Raw genomic sequence first — 18,183 nt, forward strand, 5'->3', positions numbered from 1 at the left:
GAACTAGCTCTTGTAGACCAGGCTGGCCTCGAACTCCCAGAGATCCGCCTGCCTCTGCCTCCCGAGTGCTGGGATTGAAGGCGTGCGCCACCACCGCCCGGCTAAAACCCAGATTTTAAAACAGATATAAAGCCGCCAAGCCTGAGGACATGAGCCCTGAACCCACAGAAGTTGAGAGTAACTGCCACAGGTTGTCCTCTGACCTCTATAAGCATGCTATAACATATGAGCTCACACATGTATGCAGTCATGCACACACACACTTAATATTTTTTAAAACCTATAGAGTTGTAACTGCATTTGTGTTCTCAGTTTACATTTCCTTGTTTCTCCAAGACAGGGTTTTCCTCTATGGCCCAGGCTAGCTTTAAATTTTCCCTAATCCTCCTGTCTCGGCTTCCTGAATATTTGTATTACAGTCATAAGTGACCATTCTAGCCTCTATTTCTCATCATGTGTAGAACTTGCATTTTCTATTAAAATTTCAAATTAATTAGTGTTCTGTGAACCAAACTTAGTACTAGTTTTCCTTCTGGCTTATTGAGATTTATCCCTTTGTAGGTTAAAGGGACTCCCTCCGCAGAATAACAAACCTTTTTCAAAAACACATCATTTATATTATTTATTGTTTTAAACAATTTTTTTTCTAATTGGCTGTGGAAACATCCTACATGTTCATAAGCAGAAACACATTGTGATATAGTCACACAATAGCATCTTTAAAAAAAAAAAAAAAAAAAAAAAAAAAAAAACAATANTTGTTGAAATGTCCAGAATAGTTACATCCACTGAAGCAAAAAGGAGATAAGGTAGTTGCTGAAGGCAGGGCATTTGTTTTTTTAAAATTATTTATTTTTATTTCATTGCATTGGTGTTTAATGTGCATATATGTCTGTGTGAAGGAGTCAGATCCCCTGGGACTAGAGTTGCAGACAGTTGTGAGCTGCCATGTAGGTGCTGGAAACTGAACCTACATCCCCAGGAAGAACAGCCAGTGCTCTTCACTGTGGAGCCCTCGCTCCAGCTCCTGTAGTTGTTTTTTTATGTTTTCACTGTGCCGTGGTATATGCTAGGCAAGTGCTCCAGCGTTGAGCTGTACTCTCAGCCTCTTAGGGGTAGCGTTTTATGAATGAGGAAATAGGATTTCTTTGTAGTATGGTAAAACTATGGATAATGATTGTATAAGACTGTAAAAGTAAGTTTATGTTGTATTAATCACTTATACAAACATTCACCTGCATTTCTTTAAGACTTCATTTCATTTCAAACTGATTTGAATTTTAGTACATTTGAAATGTACATTTTGGGAGTCCTCTACCAGTGTCCTACCTGTTTTTTAAAAATGGAAAAAATAAAAACTGATATTCATGAAAATCAAATAGATCACTTGTTGTATAGTGGCTAGCAGATCAGAATTTAAGTATTACAGTCTCTAACCTGTCAGTTTTTTGAGGGGGGGGCTAAGTCACATACCACTTTATTATGTGTTGAGTCTTTCTTATTTGCTTATTTTGTTTGAGAAGGGGTATTGCTGTATGATTCTGCCTGGCCTAGAACCTGCCTTTTAGACCAGGATGATTTTGAATTTGCATCAGTCCTGTCTCTACCTCCTGGGTGCTAGAATTACAGACTTCATATTTGGGGAAAATGCATTTTAGGGGCTCTACTGCGGGAAGTTTTACTTTTAAATAAAAATAAAACAAGGAGGAAGATACAGAGACAGCTCATCGGTGAAGTTCTGATGGTCCAAGCATTGGGAACCTGAGTGTAAGTTCCAGAACCCACATAAAACAGCTGAATGTGGCGACAAGGGGGTATTCCCCGGACTCTGTGGCTGATCAGCCAGCACAGCCTACTTGGCAAGAGTAAAAGGTGTTTAGTGCAGTAATTTTACCATAAAATAAGCCAGAGCTGGAGCTAAAAGAAGTATAACACCTTGGCAAACAAAAGTAGTATGGAGGCAGTACTTGGGGCACAGGTTGGACCTAGGTCCTTATGTGTTGGGAGGGGCTCTACCTCTGTGCTGTTTTAAATCTAATTCATGTGGTTTGTGAATCCTAAATTTGTACCATGGCATTGGTTTTTCTCACTTGAAACAGTGAAACACTTTTGCTCAGGTCACTTTCAGGCTAACAGTTTTCTTCCCCACCCTCCTGAATGCTGGGGTTACAAGCACGTGTCTAGCTCTTGATTTTATTTTCCAGAGAGAGAGAGAGAGAGAGAACGAGAACTCATCAGCACTCTCTAGTACTTGACAGCTTTTCCCACCCCGTTATAGAGTATACATCCACTCTGAGTGAGTGAGAGCGAGCAGTGGCCCTGCCCTGTGTCTGGAAGCACTAGAAGGTGTGCTTTAAAGCTCTTTTCTGTTTGCTTTTGCTTTTGTTTGAGAAAAATATGAGGTCCCATGTTGCCCAGGCTGCCCTCAGACTTGCAATGTTAAGCTGAAGATAGTCTTGAACATTTGATACGCTTCCTCCTCCCTGAATTATAGACTTGCACCAACTGCCACATCCAGGACTAAAGCTCTGTTTCCAATAAAGTTAAGCATTGAATGGGGTAGAAGACCGAAGGTGGAGTCCAGCAGCAATGCAAGCAAGTGTAGGAGCTGTCACTCAGTAGGCAAAGGGTCCAGTCTGTAGCTAGCACCACATTGGAGAGAAAAGTCAAATGTTACACTCAGTCTTAAGGACCTGTGTAGATTTAGTAGTAGTTTCAGAAAATAATGGTTCTCACTTCTAAATACGATGCTGAAAAATATAAAATTTTCTCTCTCTCTTTATGTGTATGTGTGTGACTTTCTCTGTTATTAAAAATGTGTTTATTTTCATTTTATGAGTGAGTATTTTTCCTGTGTGTGTGTCACATATATGTGGTGCCCGTGGAGGCCAGAAATAGGATTCATGTCTTTTGGAACTGAGTTACAGGTGGTTGTTAGCTGCCGAGTGGGTGCTAGGAAATGAACCACCATGGGCCCTCTGCAAGGATAACAACAAGGCCTCTTATACCCTGAGCCATCTCTATAATCTTTAATTTTCAAGTTTTTAAATGTTCTTTACTACAAATAGGAAAGTACACACTCTTATTTTCTTAGCCTAGTGAATTTCCTGTAGAAATTTCTCTTCAACATAATTTTTATATAAGTTTTCAACAAGAACGACTTCCTGTTGTTGTGAAAAAATTTTATTGTCACTCAAGCACACTCATTATTGTAAGTGTGATAGATTGACACTGTCTGCTGTCCTAACAGGAGAGTGGGTTTGACGGGAATCACGAAGCCTGCAAAGCTAACTATTTATGAGCCCTTTGCAAACAAGCATCCCCTTTATGGTCAACTGGAAAATGAAGGACAGACTCCATAGTGTAATACAGCATTTCTGCACATGAGAGAGTGTCAACAGGCATAGGCTTTGTTTCTAGGTTTCCTGGACACCCCGTGGGATACTCTAAGGGTTTCATCAGTGTGGACCATTGCAAGTTATATTGGAAAGTAGAGGATGCCTACTGGCTGATTATCCTTTACACATTTTAGGGAAGTAAAGAGCTCGTTTATGTGGAGAAGGATTGCAGTAGAATAGATAAATGAATACTGTGAAGTTGTTGGGTCTTCCCAGCATGGTGTTCTTACTGTACTTCACCTTCCAGGCATCTGCCTGCCATCTATTTCTCAGGGCCAGCTCTCCACAAAATGCCCCCCACTGCCCTCCAGAGTGTCACCTAATATGCAAGGTTACTTGTGCTGTTTCGTACAATGAAAGTTTTTTTCCTAAATGCTCCATGAATGGCTTTAGCTTTCTCAAATAAAAATAGTTTACATTAAAGGTATTTTCTTTGACTAGCTTAGAAGTTCCCAAACTGTACACAGAGACACCCCTGAATACTACAGAAAACCCTCAAGATCGCTCTGGATATTTTACATCAGTTTCAATATCAGATTTACTGCATTCCTCTGGGGTGATATCATAGTTTGAAAGGTTGATGTTCTTTGAAAAGTAGTATTTTCCGAAGTCACATCAGCAGGAAGGGCAAGGGCAGTGTTTGGTCAGAATGAAAGGCTAGAAGTCTTGAGCAAGGCCTCGAAAGCTCACATATCCCATTTGCATATACTGCAGGGACTTGGAATAATTTTACTTCTTTTTTAATTAGTATGTATTTTTTTCTAAAACTTACATCAAATTGTAAAGATGGTACTTATTAAGTTGTTTGGACCTATTTGCTACAAAACAGAACTGTTAGGCATTTGCTACGACACCATGAAAAAATAACAAACTGTAAAGGCTCTGTGAACGGAGCAAGTTTCAGATACTATGCACTAGAAAGAGTTGCCTAGCTCGAAAATGAATATACTCTTCTTAAGCACTTAAGAATACATCAGTCTTAAATTTTCATTGTTTTCAAAATAGCACTTCGGTTACAGAGGAATTCATGTTAAGTCTCAAAAAACTCGGTTACACTGCACTTTGTGCTACAGGACACAGATGATGCCCTAGCTTCTCAGGGTGGGGGAACAAATGGAGTTCCTTATGTTAATAAGTCAGTAAAACCAGTTATCCAACTCATATTGCCTATTTTGGAAGTTCAAAGAGGAATGAGTAGATCCCTTTGGGGTGCACGAAAGTTGATTTTTTATTTATACTGTCCTGGCAGTGGTGGTACAGTTCTAACAGGTCTGGGTAATGGACATTTCAAATGGAACAGTGGAAGGGCTCAAAAGATTTATTTTAGGAGAGACAAATCATTTTGTATGATTGAAGTCTGGACATATGTTGTGGAAACATGGAGGTTACAGCTGGTTTGCTGTGTGCGCTAGAGTGCTGTTGTGGAGGCTTGAGTGCTGGGTGTGAGGCATTTGGATTTAATTTACTAGGAAAAGAAGAATGATTAGGGCGATTAATCTGTCAGCAGGACATGGGATGATTGAATCAAGGAGAGGGGAGAGGCATGGAGAGCTTTTGGGATGGGAACGATGGATTTTGTTTTATGTATTTATATTTCAAAGGATCTAAGTTAAAGAGCACATTTTTGTTTAGCATTAACTAAAGGCTGTAAAAAGAACTTGTCATTCCTAAGGGAGGGGCACCTTTTAATACTTTGCATTTCTATGGTAATATATTAATACAATGTAAATATGCTTAAATTCATACTCCAACGTCCTGCACTGTGTTACATTTCTAATTTAATTCTTGGAGTCTTGGAGTTTTATCATTCCAACCTAAAGATGAGAACAACCTAAAGATGACATGTTAAACTGCCCAAAGCCCCATAGTTAAAAAAGACACAGTTTTTAAAACTTAAAAATAAGTATATTAGGAAGTCTGGAGGGTGCTTGCACCAAAAACTCCAAGCTCAGTGAATGAGAAGGAAGGAAAGGAGGGAGAGGTGCCATCTGTTTAAATTGCAGGGAATTGACTTAGCCGTCTCCTCAGGTCTCATGTAATCACTTGACCTGATTACAGCTCTATTTATGTTACTTTTTCAGATCGTTCCTGATCCCTAATGCTGACTTCAAGACCACAGACACTAATGTGTTTGTTGATAGCTATCTTTCATTTATGTGTATTCCTGAAAACTGTTTGACTGGTGTTGATTTTTTATTTAAAAATTTTAATTAAAATGTATGTGTATGTTTGTGTGCACATAAGTTCAGGTGCCTGCAGAGACTAGTAATTCAATCCCCTGGAACTCATGTTACAGGTCCATGTAAGCTGCCCAGTGTAGGTGCTGTGAAATGAACTCATGTCCACTGCGAGAGCAGCACACACTCTTCAGTACTGAGCCATCCCCCCAGTCTCTGTAGCCTTGTTTCATGTGTGTGTGTGTGTGTGTGTGTGTGTGTGTGTGTGTCTACATTATACCTACAACTTCAAAGTGTGTTTCCATTTGCTGTGCATTCTCCTTGCATTTTCCCCCAAACAGACTTCTAGGATATCTCATACTCTCTTACTTTCAGCAAAACAAAGGTAAATATTCACATATGTTAACCTCCTAAAATCCATATTTCTTTCTGCCTCTCACTTTATGTCTTTGTTTGTGTTGGTTGGTTGGTTGTTCATGTGTTTGTATTTGAGGGACTTACATATGGTAAAAGAAAATTGACTTCATTCGTGGTAGACATGGTATACTTAAAGTTGCTGATATTTCAGTCCTTGAAAAGATTTAGATATATGAGGAATAAGTGGTGGCATTTGTGCTTTCTACAGGCTGCACAGGTGGAAAGACAGAGGGCAATTATTCTCTTCTGGCAAATGTCACAGCATTCGCTAGTGTGTTTGTTGTAACTTTCTTTTAGCAGTTCTGTCGCTGTCATTCATATGAAATATTGCATATCATAATATCATAATTATAAAGGTTTTTTTCTGTGTAACAGTCCTAGCTGTCCTGGAACTAACTCTTGTAGACCAGGCTGGCTTCGAACTCACAGAAATCTGCCTATCTCTGCCTCCCGAGTGCTGGGATTAAAGGCTACCACCATCCATCCTGTTTATACATTATCTTAATGGTTGTCAAAGCCAATATTCTCTTTACAGCAGCAATGAACTATGGTTTGTTGTAATTTGTACTTAATCTCTCCCACCCCTAGAGGAAATGTATTTTACACTCTCTGGGAGATTTACAAAACAAAGAAAACATGTTATCTGGGTGTTATATGTATTATTTTTTACTTCTAACTTACTCGTTCTCACAACTGTGTCCTCCAGCTGATATCACTATGGCACTGAAAACAGGCTCACTGTATTCTTTAAAGCAGACAACAGCGGCACATCTTGAGACAGGCATCTGCCCTCTGAGTTCTTCCCTCTGTACTGCTAGTCCAGGCTTCCCGTGACTCTGTTCTTTTCTCTTTTCTTTTTTTAAGCATACATTTTTTTTTGTTCCCTTCTGTTTCTGTAAATAGTGGCATATATTTACTAACGCCGCTAATCACAAATTTAGCATTTCCTGTTTTTGAGCCTTAAGCAAGAAGAAATATAGACATACCCTTAGCTATTTATCTGCTCTTAAGTCTTATTAATTGAATTAATATTCTCAGTATTTATACATATCTTCTGATTGTATAAGTATTTATTTCACTAGAACAAAATAATTCTACTTTTAATGTTTTTAATCTCAAGCATAATTATCTCCAGTTTTTAAAATAAATTATTAGCAGTATGTAAATCTCCATACCTAGTTTCACCATTTCTACTCTTCGTGCACTCCCTTCTCGTCATTTCTTTTTTTAAATAAAAAGAAAAGGTTTACTTTTACATTGTGTTTACTTTGCTCACATGCGTGTTAGTGCAACCACGTGCCTGCCTGGTGCCCATGAAGCATCAGCTCTCCTGGAACTGGAGCTGCTGACGTTTGTGAGCTACGATGTGAGCACTGGGAATTGTCCCAGGGCTCTTGAGAAACCTCTGAGCCACCTCTCCAGCCCCATCATCATTCCTTTATTTTACCATTGATGTAATGTAGTTTCTCATGTCTGCAGTCCCAGCACTCAGGAGGCTGAAGCAGGAGGCTTAGGAGCACAAATTCACTATTTGCTTCACAGAAAGTTCAAGCCAGCCTTGGCTAAGTGAGGCCTTTTCAGTGACGAAGTATAGACATACAGGGAATGACCATGTCTTTAAATGGTGGGTACTACAAACAGGTGGGAAGGAGGCCTTTGTTTATGTTAACATAAAACACCTTAATCAGTGCACCCTAAACAGGGCAGAAACAGACAGTACTATTTTATACTGTCAGGCATAAAATGTGTGTGGAGGTAGTTGAGTGGGTCATCATCTTTTTGCAGCTTACACAGAAAGAGCTTGCAAGCACTGAATTTGGCTGAATGGTAAGAACTTAGGGTTCCCTTACCCCCATTGCCGACAATTACATAGCCATATGAATTCTACATTGATTAAAAGTTTTAAAAACACGTAGAAAATCTGTAACAAAAGAAAATACCATACTTTTGAAATGTGAAATTATTTCTAACTTAAGAACTAAAAAAAAATTTGCTTTAGAAATATTAAAATCCTCATTTATTTTGTCCTAATCCCAGGAGAAGGGGAAACAAACAGAAGACTGGAAACACAGGTGACTCAGATTCATAAACTTTGTAAAGAATCTGAAAACTAGCTGGGCATGGAGCACTGGGAGTTTGAGGCTGCCCTAGGTTACATGATCACTTTTAGGCCAGTCTGCAGCTTGTCTCCCCAAAAGAATTCATAGTAAAGTCCTATACCGACACAGGCTCTTCTCCAACAATTAAAGAAACAATACTCAATGTTTAAGATGGTGAAAGGTGGGGCTGAGACTAAACAAGCGGTGGCGCATGCCTTTAATCCCAGCACTTGGGAGGCAGAGGCAGGCAGATCTCTGTGAGTTCGTAGCCAGCCAGGTCTACAAGCCCAGCCGGTTCCATGATGGGCTCCAAAGTTACAGTGAAAGCCTTCTGTTTTCTTTTCTTTCTTTGTTTTTGTTTGGTTGGTTTTGTTTTTTTGTTTTGTTTTTGTGGTTTTTGAGATGGGGTTTCTGTAGCTTTGAACCCTATCCTGGAACTAGCCCTTGTAGACCAGGCTGGCCTAGAATTCAGAGATCCGCCTGCCTCTGCCTCCCGAGTGCTGGGATTTAAGATGTGCACCACCACTGCCCAGCTTCGTTTTCTTTTCAATCAATAAAAACTTATACTTAATTAGTTGTCTGTGTACGCATACACATTTCATACCTCAAACACCTAATTAAAAGCTTACATTCTTAGGTAAAAATCATTTCTAAAGGACCTCAAATAGTGACTCTGAATTAAACACTAGTAAAGAGAAAAAATTGTTTTCCTTTCTCTTCATCTAGTTCTCATTTTTACTGTATTTCAGATACTCTACCAAATGCCTGAGAGTGGTTAAGATTCCCAGTCATGAAGACAAGCTTTGCTAAAATGATCTTTGGTTTTACCTAGTCTTTCACTCCTATCTTCCTGGTGTTTGGTTTGTTTTCCATTGTAATGAATAAAGATAGCCTGTCATCTTCAGTCCTGATTAGTGCTTTTTCAAACTGTAAGAGAAGATACCGTGTTTTGGGTTATTTGCAGGGAGAGACATGTAGAGCTAACTGTAAACAGACATCATTAACTACAAAACCCTAAGACTTTGCCAGATATATGGAATGTTTTTCTAAAGCATAGACATATAGACTTTCGGCTTATTTTTATTACAAACCTGATGTGAACCAAACAGTTCTTTTTGTGGCAGTACTGTTTTTATTCTGTGTCATGCTGTAGGCTGGAACACGTGCCTTGGCAAAGGTTATAAATCTGGGGAGAAAAGTTATGGTTGGCATGCATTGTAACAGTCTTTGCAATCTAACAGAACACAAATCCCAACGTTTTTAAATTCTCAATATTTATTTTACAAAGTAAGAGAAAATTTTTAAATAGAATTAAATTGTACATTTCCTACTTATTTAGAAGCTAATCTTTTGCCTTTTCTTTATAAAATTAACAAAAATCAAATATGTATCCATGTTACAATACTATTATATTTTAAAGTAAAACACAACATACATTAGTTTGGAATCAAGCCAAATTTAGACTCTAGAGGCATACTGTTCTGTGACTTAAATTACAATCATATGTATTGGAGTACAGATCAAATTTTCAGTCTGAAGTTGGTGAGAAGCCTAATTATTTGACCAGGTTGCTCTTTATATAGACCATCCTGTGGTGGCTGGGTAATCCACAGCTGGCAGAATGTTAACTCTGGGAGGTTTCTATTTCATGCTAATAACAGCTTAGAGAAAAGTAAGATGGGGAGCTTGAAACTCTTCTCCTTAAATAAAAGACTAAAGCAGCAAGTCCGTGCACCCTGCCACAGAGACGATGCTGCAGAAAACACTCCATTAGCTCAGGTGGACTGTTTCAGTGCGTGTCCCCATCATGGTCTTGACCTCTTTGCTTGTATTCTCATTCCTCCCACTCTTCAACTGGACTTTGGGAACTCAGCCCAGTGTTCCTCTGTGTGTCTCTGCATTCTGTTTCCATCAGTTGCTGAATGAAGGTTCTATGGTGATATTTAAGATAGTCATCAATCTGACTACCGGGCAAGGCCAGTTCAGGCACCCTCTCCTCTTCCTTAAGGTCTTAGCTGGGGTCATTCCTCTGGATTCCTGGGAATTTCTAGAGCCAGGTTTCTTGCTAGCCCCAAAATGGCTCCCTCAATCAAAATATCTCTTTCTTGTTCTCATCTCTGTCCTTTCTCCATCTCCACTATCCTAGTCCCTCGAATTCTCCTTCCCCCTCTGTTTTCCCTCTCCTCTTCCCCTTCTACCCTCCCTTCGCTCCCCCACTCCCATGCTCCCAATTTTGTCAGGCGATCTTGTCTATTTCCCCTTTCCAGGTGAATCTATGTATGTTTTTCTTAGCCGTGCAGCTATGCTGGTGGCTGCAAAGCCACAGGCAAACAGCATTTTTGTGAATTCTTGCCCCAAAAGTTGGCACCACATGTAGCACAGATAAAAACCCAGAGTCAGATATTGGGACTGAAGCTGAAGATCAGAAAAACACAGCAGCCAAGCCACTAGAGAGTTCTTACCTCTACCAAGGCTCAGACAAACAAAGGGGCGATCCTGTCCTCAGCGTGACTGCAGACTGCAATGCTCTCCACCAAAACTCAGACTGAAGTGAGCTCTTATCTCCTCCTGTCTACCTATATACCTCTCTCTGCCCAGCCATATCACTGCTGTCTCCACTCCCTAGTGCTGGGGCTAAAGAGTTCTATTTCTCTTTTTAGACAGATTAAATATAGTGTAGCCCAGGGTGGCCTTGAGTCCTGGGGTTAAAGGTGTGTGCCACCACTCCCTGGCCTCTAATGGCTTGGCTCTGCACTCTGATCTTCAGGCAAGCTTTATTTATTAAAAACAAATTGAATATCACTATAAATATCACTATACCTGTGTCTTTCCTTTCAGACAACAGTACATATGATAGAGGTGCACTTTGTTGGATTTTTGTTAATGTATTTATTTCGTTTCAGTTTGATTTATTTTAATTGTTGATATTTAAGTTGTCTGACCATAAAGATGCTTTATTTATGTTATATTTCAGCTTAAAGTTATGATATTGTTTGTGAATGTAAATATAGATTTGGTGTTTTGCAAAAAAAAAAAAATAAAGAAAGAAAGCAGAAATGCTCAGAATACAACTATTCTTAATTACTGTCCTCTGAAGCTAGATATGGTAACTCATGCCTGTTATCCAGCCTTTGAGAAGGGGAGACTACAGGGCTCCGAAGTTCCAGGCCAGCTTGAGCTGCATTGCAGACCTTTTTCAAATAAACAGACCAAAAAGAACATCCTCTCATCCCCACTCTTTCATAAAAGAAAACCTTTTTCCCTAAGCTCTGGGGTATTCTATTAGGAATAATTTTTATCTAGCTTCATTACATAGAAGCTATAAAACCTGAAAGATATTTCTCTATTTTGATTCCAGAATTATCTCTAAAATGAGAGCAATAAGGAGTGTGTACTCCATAGATTTTGTAATAATTGCCAATTTGTAAAGTTTTAGTCTAATGCCTGGTACAGCAGAACCAATCAGTAAACTTGAGATGATTGATTGGTATTCCTTCACCTAATTCCCCCAGTCCTTCCAGCACTCTGCAGATTACTCTCAGAATAAGTGTCTTTCTAGTCAGTGGATCTGTCTGCTCAGGGCCTCTGTCTCTGTGATCCTGAGCACATAAGCACCTTCTTGAAATTCCTGGTCATATTTCTCTGCCATCTTCTCCTGGATAACTTTCCTTTGTTCTCTCCTTTTCTGTCTTTCTGTCATCTGTTCTCTTATTGGTCCATATTATCATCCTCTTTGGTAATTAGAACCATAGCCTTCTTCTAACACATTACTCATGAGTTGAACATTTTTATACAGATGTTGAGTAGTATGGCCACAACTGAAGAATAAGACCAGATATTTTTTAAATTGTGTAAATTTCATCTTTGAATTCTACTCTGCCTTTTACATATTAAACATTCTATGGGCCCCATACTCAGAACTCCTATGTGGCCTCCCTTTCCATAGCCAAATGCAGGCATTATTTGCTGTTGATAAACTATTGCTATCCAGTTTACCTTTCTTGCACTTTTCTCCATCAGTGAGGGAAGCTCACTGCCCGCATTCCGTCCTCCTTCCCTCGCATGCTGCTGTTAACTCTGCAGTGACACAGGTCCATCTACTGTCATTGTGCCTCACCTTCTCTTTGCTCACCTCTTCTTTCCTTACCACTTCCTTCAAGTTTAACTATATCTTTGCCTTTTTTCTTCTAGAAGGCATTAATATAAGCTAAGAAGATTTTTATTATGAAAGATAGATAAGCAGTATTTTAAAATGTAACTTTCCTGAAATGAAGCTAATTAAAATAATTTTCTCATGTAGTCTTGGATTATTTTCTTATTATTTGAAAATTCTAACTAAAAATTAGTATTAAAACAATCTAGGCACTATGTCACCTGTGTGTAATCTCCAGACCCCTGGAGCTCTCCAGGCCAGCCTTAGCTGACACAGGGAGCACTTTCTCGAGGCTATAAAATAAAATGAAAGATAGTAAGTAAGCTATGTTCAACATAAACATTATTTTTAAATCGCTGACAGGATGTGGCAGTTTATAAGAAGCTAGAAGGATTTGATCTGACTCCATTTATATTTCTCAAATTCAAATATACTGCTAGAGTATTTTTCTTTCACAGGTTTCAAGAATTCTTTGGGAGTGCACATATATAATATAATATGAAATAAGTAGTGTTTCTTCTCTATAGTAACAGCGTATATGAAGCATGTAACACTGACGTGATGATTTTTTTTTCTTGTTAAATACAGCCATTTTCTGCCTGGGACTTTAAATTTGTACGGGCATTGACATTTTCTATAGATTCCTTTTATTCACACCTAGACTAACTCTGTGGAGGTATCAGTTCTAATTTTCTCTTCTTTTTTTCTTTGCCCAGGGCTTTTTTCTTACAGTGTCCCCAGAGTCAGTATTGAAAGTGGCTCGCTATGCTGCTGAGAACAACAAGGTCTTCACTCTGAATTTGTCTGCACCGTTTATTAGCCAGTTCTTCAAGGGATCCTTGATGGACGTCATGCCTTATGTTGACATCCTCTTTGGAAATGAGACGGTGAGTTGCATGAATGAATGAATAAATGAATGAACGAACTAGAGCCAGGTGTGGTAGTGCATGCTTTTCATCCCAAAATCCATTGTAACATAAAGGGCCGGCTTGTTGGGGTATCTGTCCCATCTGGTACTCTACAGCTGGCAAGCACCAAAGAAAATCACACAGAGGTCTACATAGGTTATAAACTGATTGGCCCATTAGCTCAGGCTTCTTATTAGCTCTTATAGCTTATATTAACCCATTATTCTGATCTATGTTAGCCATGTGGCTCAGTACCTTTCAAGGCAGGGCAGATCACGTGTTGCTTCTTAGGAGTCTGAGCAGGAGTGGGAGGAGCTGGCTTCCTCCTTCCTAGCATTCTCCTGTTCTCATCGCCCCGCCTCTCTTTCTGTCTGGTTGACCCACCTATACTTCCTGCCTGGCCAATCAGCATTTATTTAAAATATGATTGACAGAATACAGACAATTCTCCTGCACCAATCCATGAGGCAAAGGTAAGCACATCCTGTCTCTAAAACACAAAATGGAAAAGTAATCTAATGTTTCTGGTCTATGTACATGTTTAGGAATGCGTAAGTAAAACCCTAAATTTGGGGTCAGTGTCTTTGGCGATTGTACAAGAGTCACCTAATGTAGATTTTTCTTCTCTGTATTTTCTGTATTTTCCTACAGAATACCTTCTTAGTAAAAAATAAATTCTTAAAAGATTAAATCCTTGGCATTTAATTTACATATAGTAAAATTCACCCTTCCTACTCTAGATTCCTACACTTCTGCAAATGCATTTGTGACCTGTAACTATTACCACAACCAAACTTCTCTTTAAAAAAAACTTTTCTCACTTTTAAAATCTTCTGTCTGCCTATAAAGTTAGTAAATTATGAGTAAATATTGATACCATAATTTCTATTAAATTTATTACTACGATTATTCTGGAAATATTTGTATTGTAGTTGAAAATGTTAAAATAGAATTTCACTGTAAGTATTGCAGCTTCTTTTTTTAACCAGTGATGTATTTTCTCCCATTAAAAGTCAAGAGAAGCTAAAAATCCATAAAAATAAAATAGAATGAGTCAATAGAAAAGCTCACTGACTGAGCTTTCTTGTGATGTTAGCAATATCAGTGAAGTTTTTGTATAAAGTGATCATCCTGCAAATTCGTTCTGGTTCTAATTCTCTGGTTCTAATATTTGGTTATACTAATTGATTTTATATGTCAGTAAACTAAGTGCAGTCTGCCTTAAAGAAACTTAAAAACTGACCTGGAAGTAATTTGTCATTTCACCTGCGTGAAGACTGAAGGACTGATCTGTAGAAAGAATGTCAAATGTGTGAGCATGTGAAGACCAGCACCATCGAAAGAAGATGTTCCCTTCTTTACACATTAACTGTGTTAATTATGTTTCTCATGCTGCGACCAAATACCAGACCGGGAACAACTTAAGGGAGGGAAGCTATATTTCAGCTGGGTTGTGGATCACGTCCATCATGGCAGGGAGGTGTGGCATAGCTTATGGCAGTGGGAATGGTGAACAGGACTCCACACATCTCAAGATTAAGAAACAGAACAGGAGCTGGGTGGTGGTGACACACACCTTTATTCCCAGCACTCAGGAGGCAGAGGCAGGCGAATCTCTGTGAGTTTGAAGGCAGCCCGATCTACAGAGCGAGTTCCAGGACAGGCTTCAGAGCTACACAGAAGCCTCTCCTGTTTTGAAAAACAAAACAAACAAAAAAGAAGGAGAAGAGGAAGAAGAGGAGGAGGAAGAAGAGGAAAAGAAAAAGAAACAAAGTAAACGAAGTTACAGACCCAGTTCCTCCAGCTCAGTCTTTCCTCCTTTAGGCTACACCAAAGGACCAAAGAGCCAAACAAATGAGCCTGTGGGTGACAATTCATGTCCTAATAAGAACATTAAGACAATGACAAAAAATAGAGACGAAAGACTTGAAGACTTAGAGATGGCTGCTGGAGTCTCATTTGACTAAAACCTGCATTTTCTTACATGACTGTAGTGTGTGTGCATGTGTGTTTATTCTTGTGTTTATATGATAGATTTTAAATTTTTCATTCATATTTTATGTGTCTGGGTATTTTTGCCTCTGTGTATGACCATGCATCATGTGTGCCTGGTGCCTGTGAAGACCAGAAGATGAAGTTGGATCCCCTGGGTTTGGAGTTAAAAAGAAGGTTGTGAGCTGCCATGTGGTTGCTGGGAATTAAACTCAGGTCTTCTGGAAGAACGGCCAGTGCTGTTAACCACTGAACCAACTCTCCAACCCTCATGTTGTTTCCTGAAAGGTCAATGAAGTGAGTAGGAGATGTGTTGTTTTAGCCCTTCAAATAACATAGAGGAATATGTCACCAGGATAGCATTCTGAGAGTCACTGTGGGGAAATTGACATTCACCCTTTATAGTCTGGGGAAATTAGATTGGCAGTACATAAGTGCTCTTGACTCCAAGAAGACAAGCTAGAAACACTCTCTAAAAGGTAAGTATGATTCCAAAGAGTGAGGCTTAAGGAATAGATTGAGAAAATTGAATGCTGTCAGATTTGAAAGTGGGGATTGATAGTCACAGAGACCTTAATTAGGAAGAGAATGAAGATGGAACTTTTCAGATTACAAAGACAACTCTTTAGTGTAAGCTTGAATTGTTAAGTCCACGAAAGGAAATGAGTAGCGGGGGAGGGGTGACCCCATGGGTCCAGGTGCTTGCCACCAAACTTGACGACCTGAGTGTGATGCCCAAAACTCACAAGGTAGAACTAAGGAACTGACTACTTCCAAGAGTTGTCCTCTGATTGCCATGTGTGCAGCCTGGCATGCACATACCATAAATAAATGATCAATCAAATGTATAAATGAAAGTTTAAAGGACAAAAGTTATGTATAAATACATCAATCAGTGATTGGTGCTACAAGTTTGGCAGACAAGAGACGGGGAAACAGAAAAAAAATAATCCCCAATATGACTATGTTTATAGAAAACGTTGGTGATATCAAAGTGGTCTTCACTTTTTAGAAAAGAAGTGTATAAAGTACAATACAGTCAAAACTTAAAATATTAATTGGAATTATCAAAAATTCAGTACTTTTATCGCCAACAATGACAGAACACTCCTGTAACACATTACTAAAAATACAGATGCAGGAGGATAGCTTGGACTACAAAGAGACCTTGACTAACATAAAAAAAATGTTTTTTGCTTCAATGAAAAACTGGAATGTGAAATGACACCCATATAATAGGAGACAATATTTATTAATAATTCTTTAATAAGGGATTGCTGTCCAAATCTATTACTCAGTGACAACAAAAGAACCAACAAACAAAATAAAAAAATGTTAAAGAAACTGGGCATGATGACATGTCATCATGCTGGAGGTTGAAGCAGAGGATGAGAAGCTGAGGCCAGCCTGGGCTATGTACAGGTAGACTGTCTTCAAACACACATGCATACATATATGTACACATGGGCACACACAACAAAGGACTTAAGTAAATAGTTCTCCAACAAGCACTGTACATTCAAATGGTTAATAAACATATGAAAAGACACTCAATATCTCTGATCAGTAGAGAAACACAAATGGACTTAAAATTAGACACCACCCTTTAATACAGTAGTGACATCCAGCCATAAAATAATTTCATTGCTACTTCATGTGGTGATTCCCAACCATAAAATTATTTTGTTGCTACTTCATAACTAATTTTGCTACTGTTAAGAATTATAATGTAAATATTTTTGGCGATGGAGGTTTGGCAGGGGTGTGATGCATAGGTTGAGAACCACTGATGTAGATAAAGTGAGTTACTAAGTGATGTGATATACTTTCTCATTGTGTTGCAGTAAGAAATTCTTAGCAATGCCTCAGAATGCAACTCAGTTGGTAGAGTGCTTGTCTGGCCACAGAAATCTCACAGGCCTGTACTCCAGCCACTTGGGAGGTCAAGGCAAGATTAGCAGTTCAAGGTCAGCCTGGACTACATGACTGCCCTCTGAAAAGACAGATGCAGGAAAGAAGGCAGGAAGGAACAAAACTAATAGTCCAGCCATCTTCAAGTATGCAGTTCACTGGTGTTTATGTGTCCTGCAGTGCTGCACAGCCCTTCACACATTCCATTTGCATGACTTCTCCTTCACAGCAAGCAGAAGCTCTTTGCGTGTTGAGTAATGCTGTGGGACAATGGTCTGTACCCAGTCTCTTGTGTTTTAAATAAATGCTGATTGCCCAGTAGCCAGGCAAGAAGTAGAGGCAGGGCAATGAGAATAGGAGAATTCTGGGAAGGGAAAGAGTTAGTCTGCAGTCGTGACCCAGCCACAGAGGAAGCCAGATAGCAAGATGTGACTGCCTTGCTGAAAAAAGTATCAAGCCACATGGCTAACACAGACAGGAATTGTGGGCTAATATATGTTATAAGAAGCCTGAGCTAATAGGCCAATCAGTTTATAATTAATGTAGTAGACCTCTGTGTATTTCTTTGGGACTGAGCAACTGCAGGACCAGGTGGAACAGAAACCTCAGTCAACGAAGTAATAACTCCACCCATGTTCTGTCTTCCCAACCCATGGTAGTCACTTTTTTACCTGTTTGTTCTTACCAAGTACCTCATACAATTAGCTTCATTTAATAATTATCTGACATCTCTGTCTTATTTCTCATAATGTTTTCCAAGTTTTCCGTGTTGTAGTATGTCTTAGAAGTTCATTGTTTTCTAAAATTGAATAATCTTTCTCTTTCTCTGGGTCTTCCCCAAGACACTTCCCACTAGGTTTTTACAATGGGTCAGACAGTGTCTTATGTGTTTTAGGCAAGTAGTCCACACTTGTCTGTCCTGAACCCTTTTCGCTGAGATTCAAAAATGCACAGAGACATGTTTCTCAATTAAAAATATTTAGTAAGGCACTGTGATGTCTCATGAGACTGAGACAGGAGGATTGCCATGAGCTCAGGGTCATCTTATGCTGTAGACCAAAACCCTGCCTTAAAAAATAAGCAAAATAAAAAAATGTAGAAATTAATAAATAATTAAATAAGCAAAGT

At 39.0% G+C, this 18,183-nt stretch overlaps 1 protein-coding gene across 2 annotated transcripts in view; it reads left to right on the top strand.

The window, feature by feature from the left end:
- Positions 1-18,183, top strand: part of Adk (adenosine kinase) — a 393,218-nt gene that overhangs the window by 259,023 nt on the left and 116,012 nt on the right. For both annotated transcript variants that reach the window (XM_050127020.1, XM_050127018.1), the window contains exon 7: positions 12,961-13,131. In XM_050127020.1, the coding sequence (XP_049982977.1) occupies positions 12,961-13,131 (171 nt within the window). The remainder of the gene's footprint in view (positions 1-12,960; positions 13,132-18,183) is intronic.

Source organism: Alexandromys fortis, unplaced genomic scaffold, assembly GCF_014885135.2.
Source record: "Alexandromys fortis isolate MF-2015 unplaced genomic scaffold, M_Fortis_MF-2015_v1.1 scaffold_233, whole genome shotgun sequence".
NCBI lineage: Eukaryota > Metazoa > Chordata > Mammalia > Rodentia > Cricetidae > Alexandromys > Alexandromys fortis.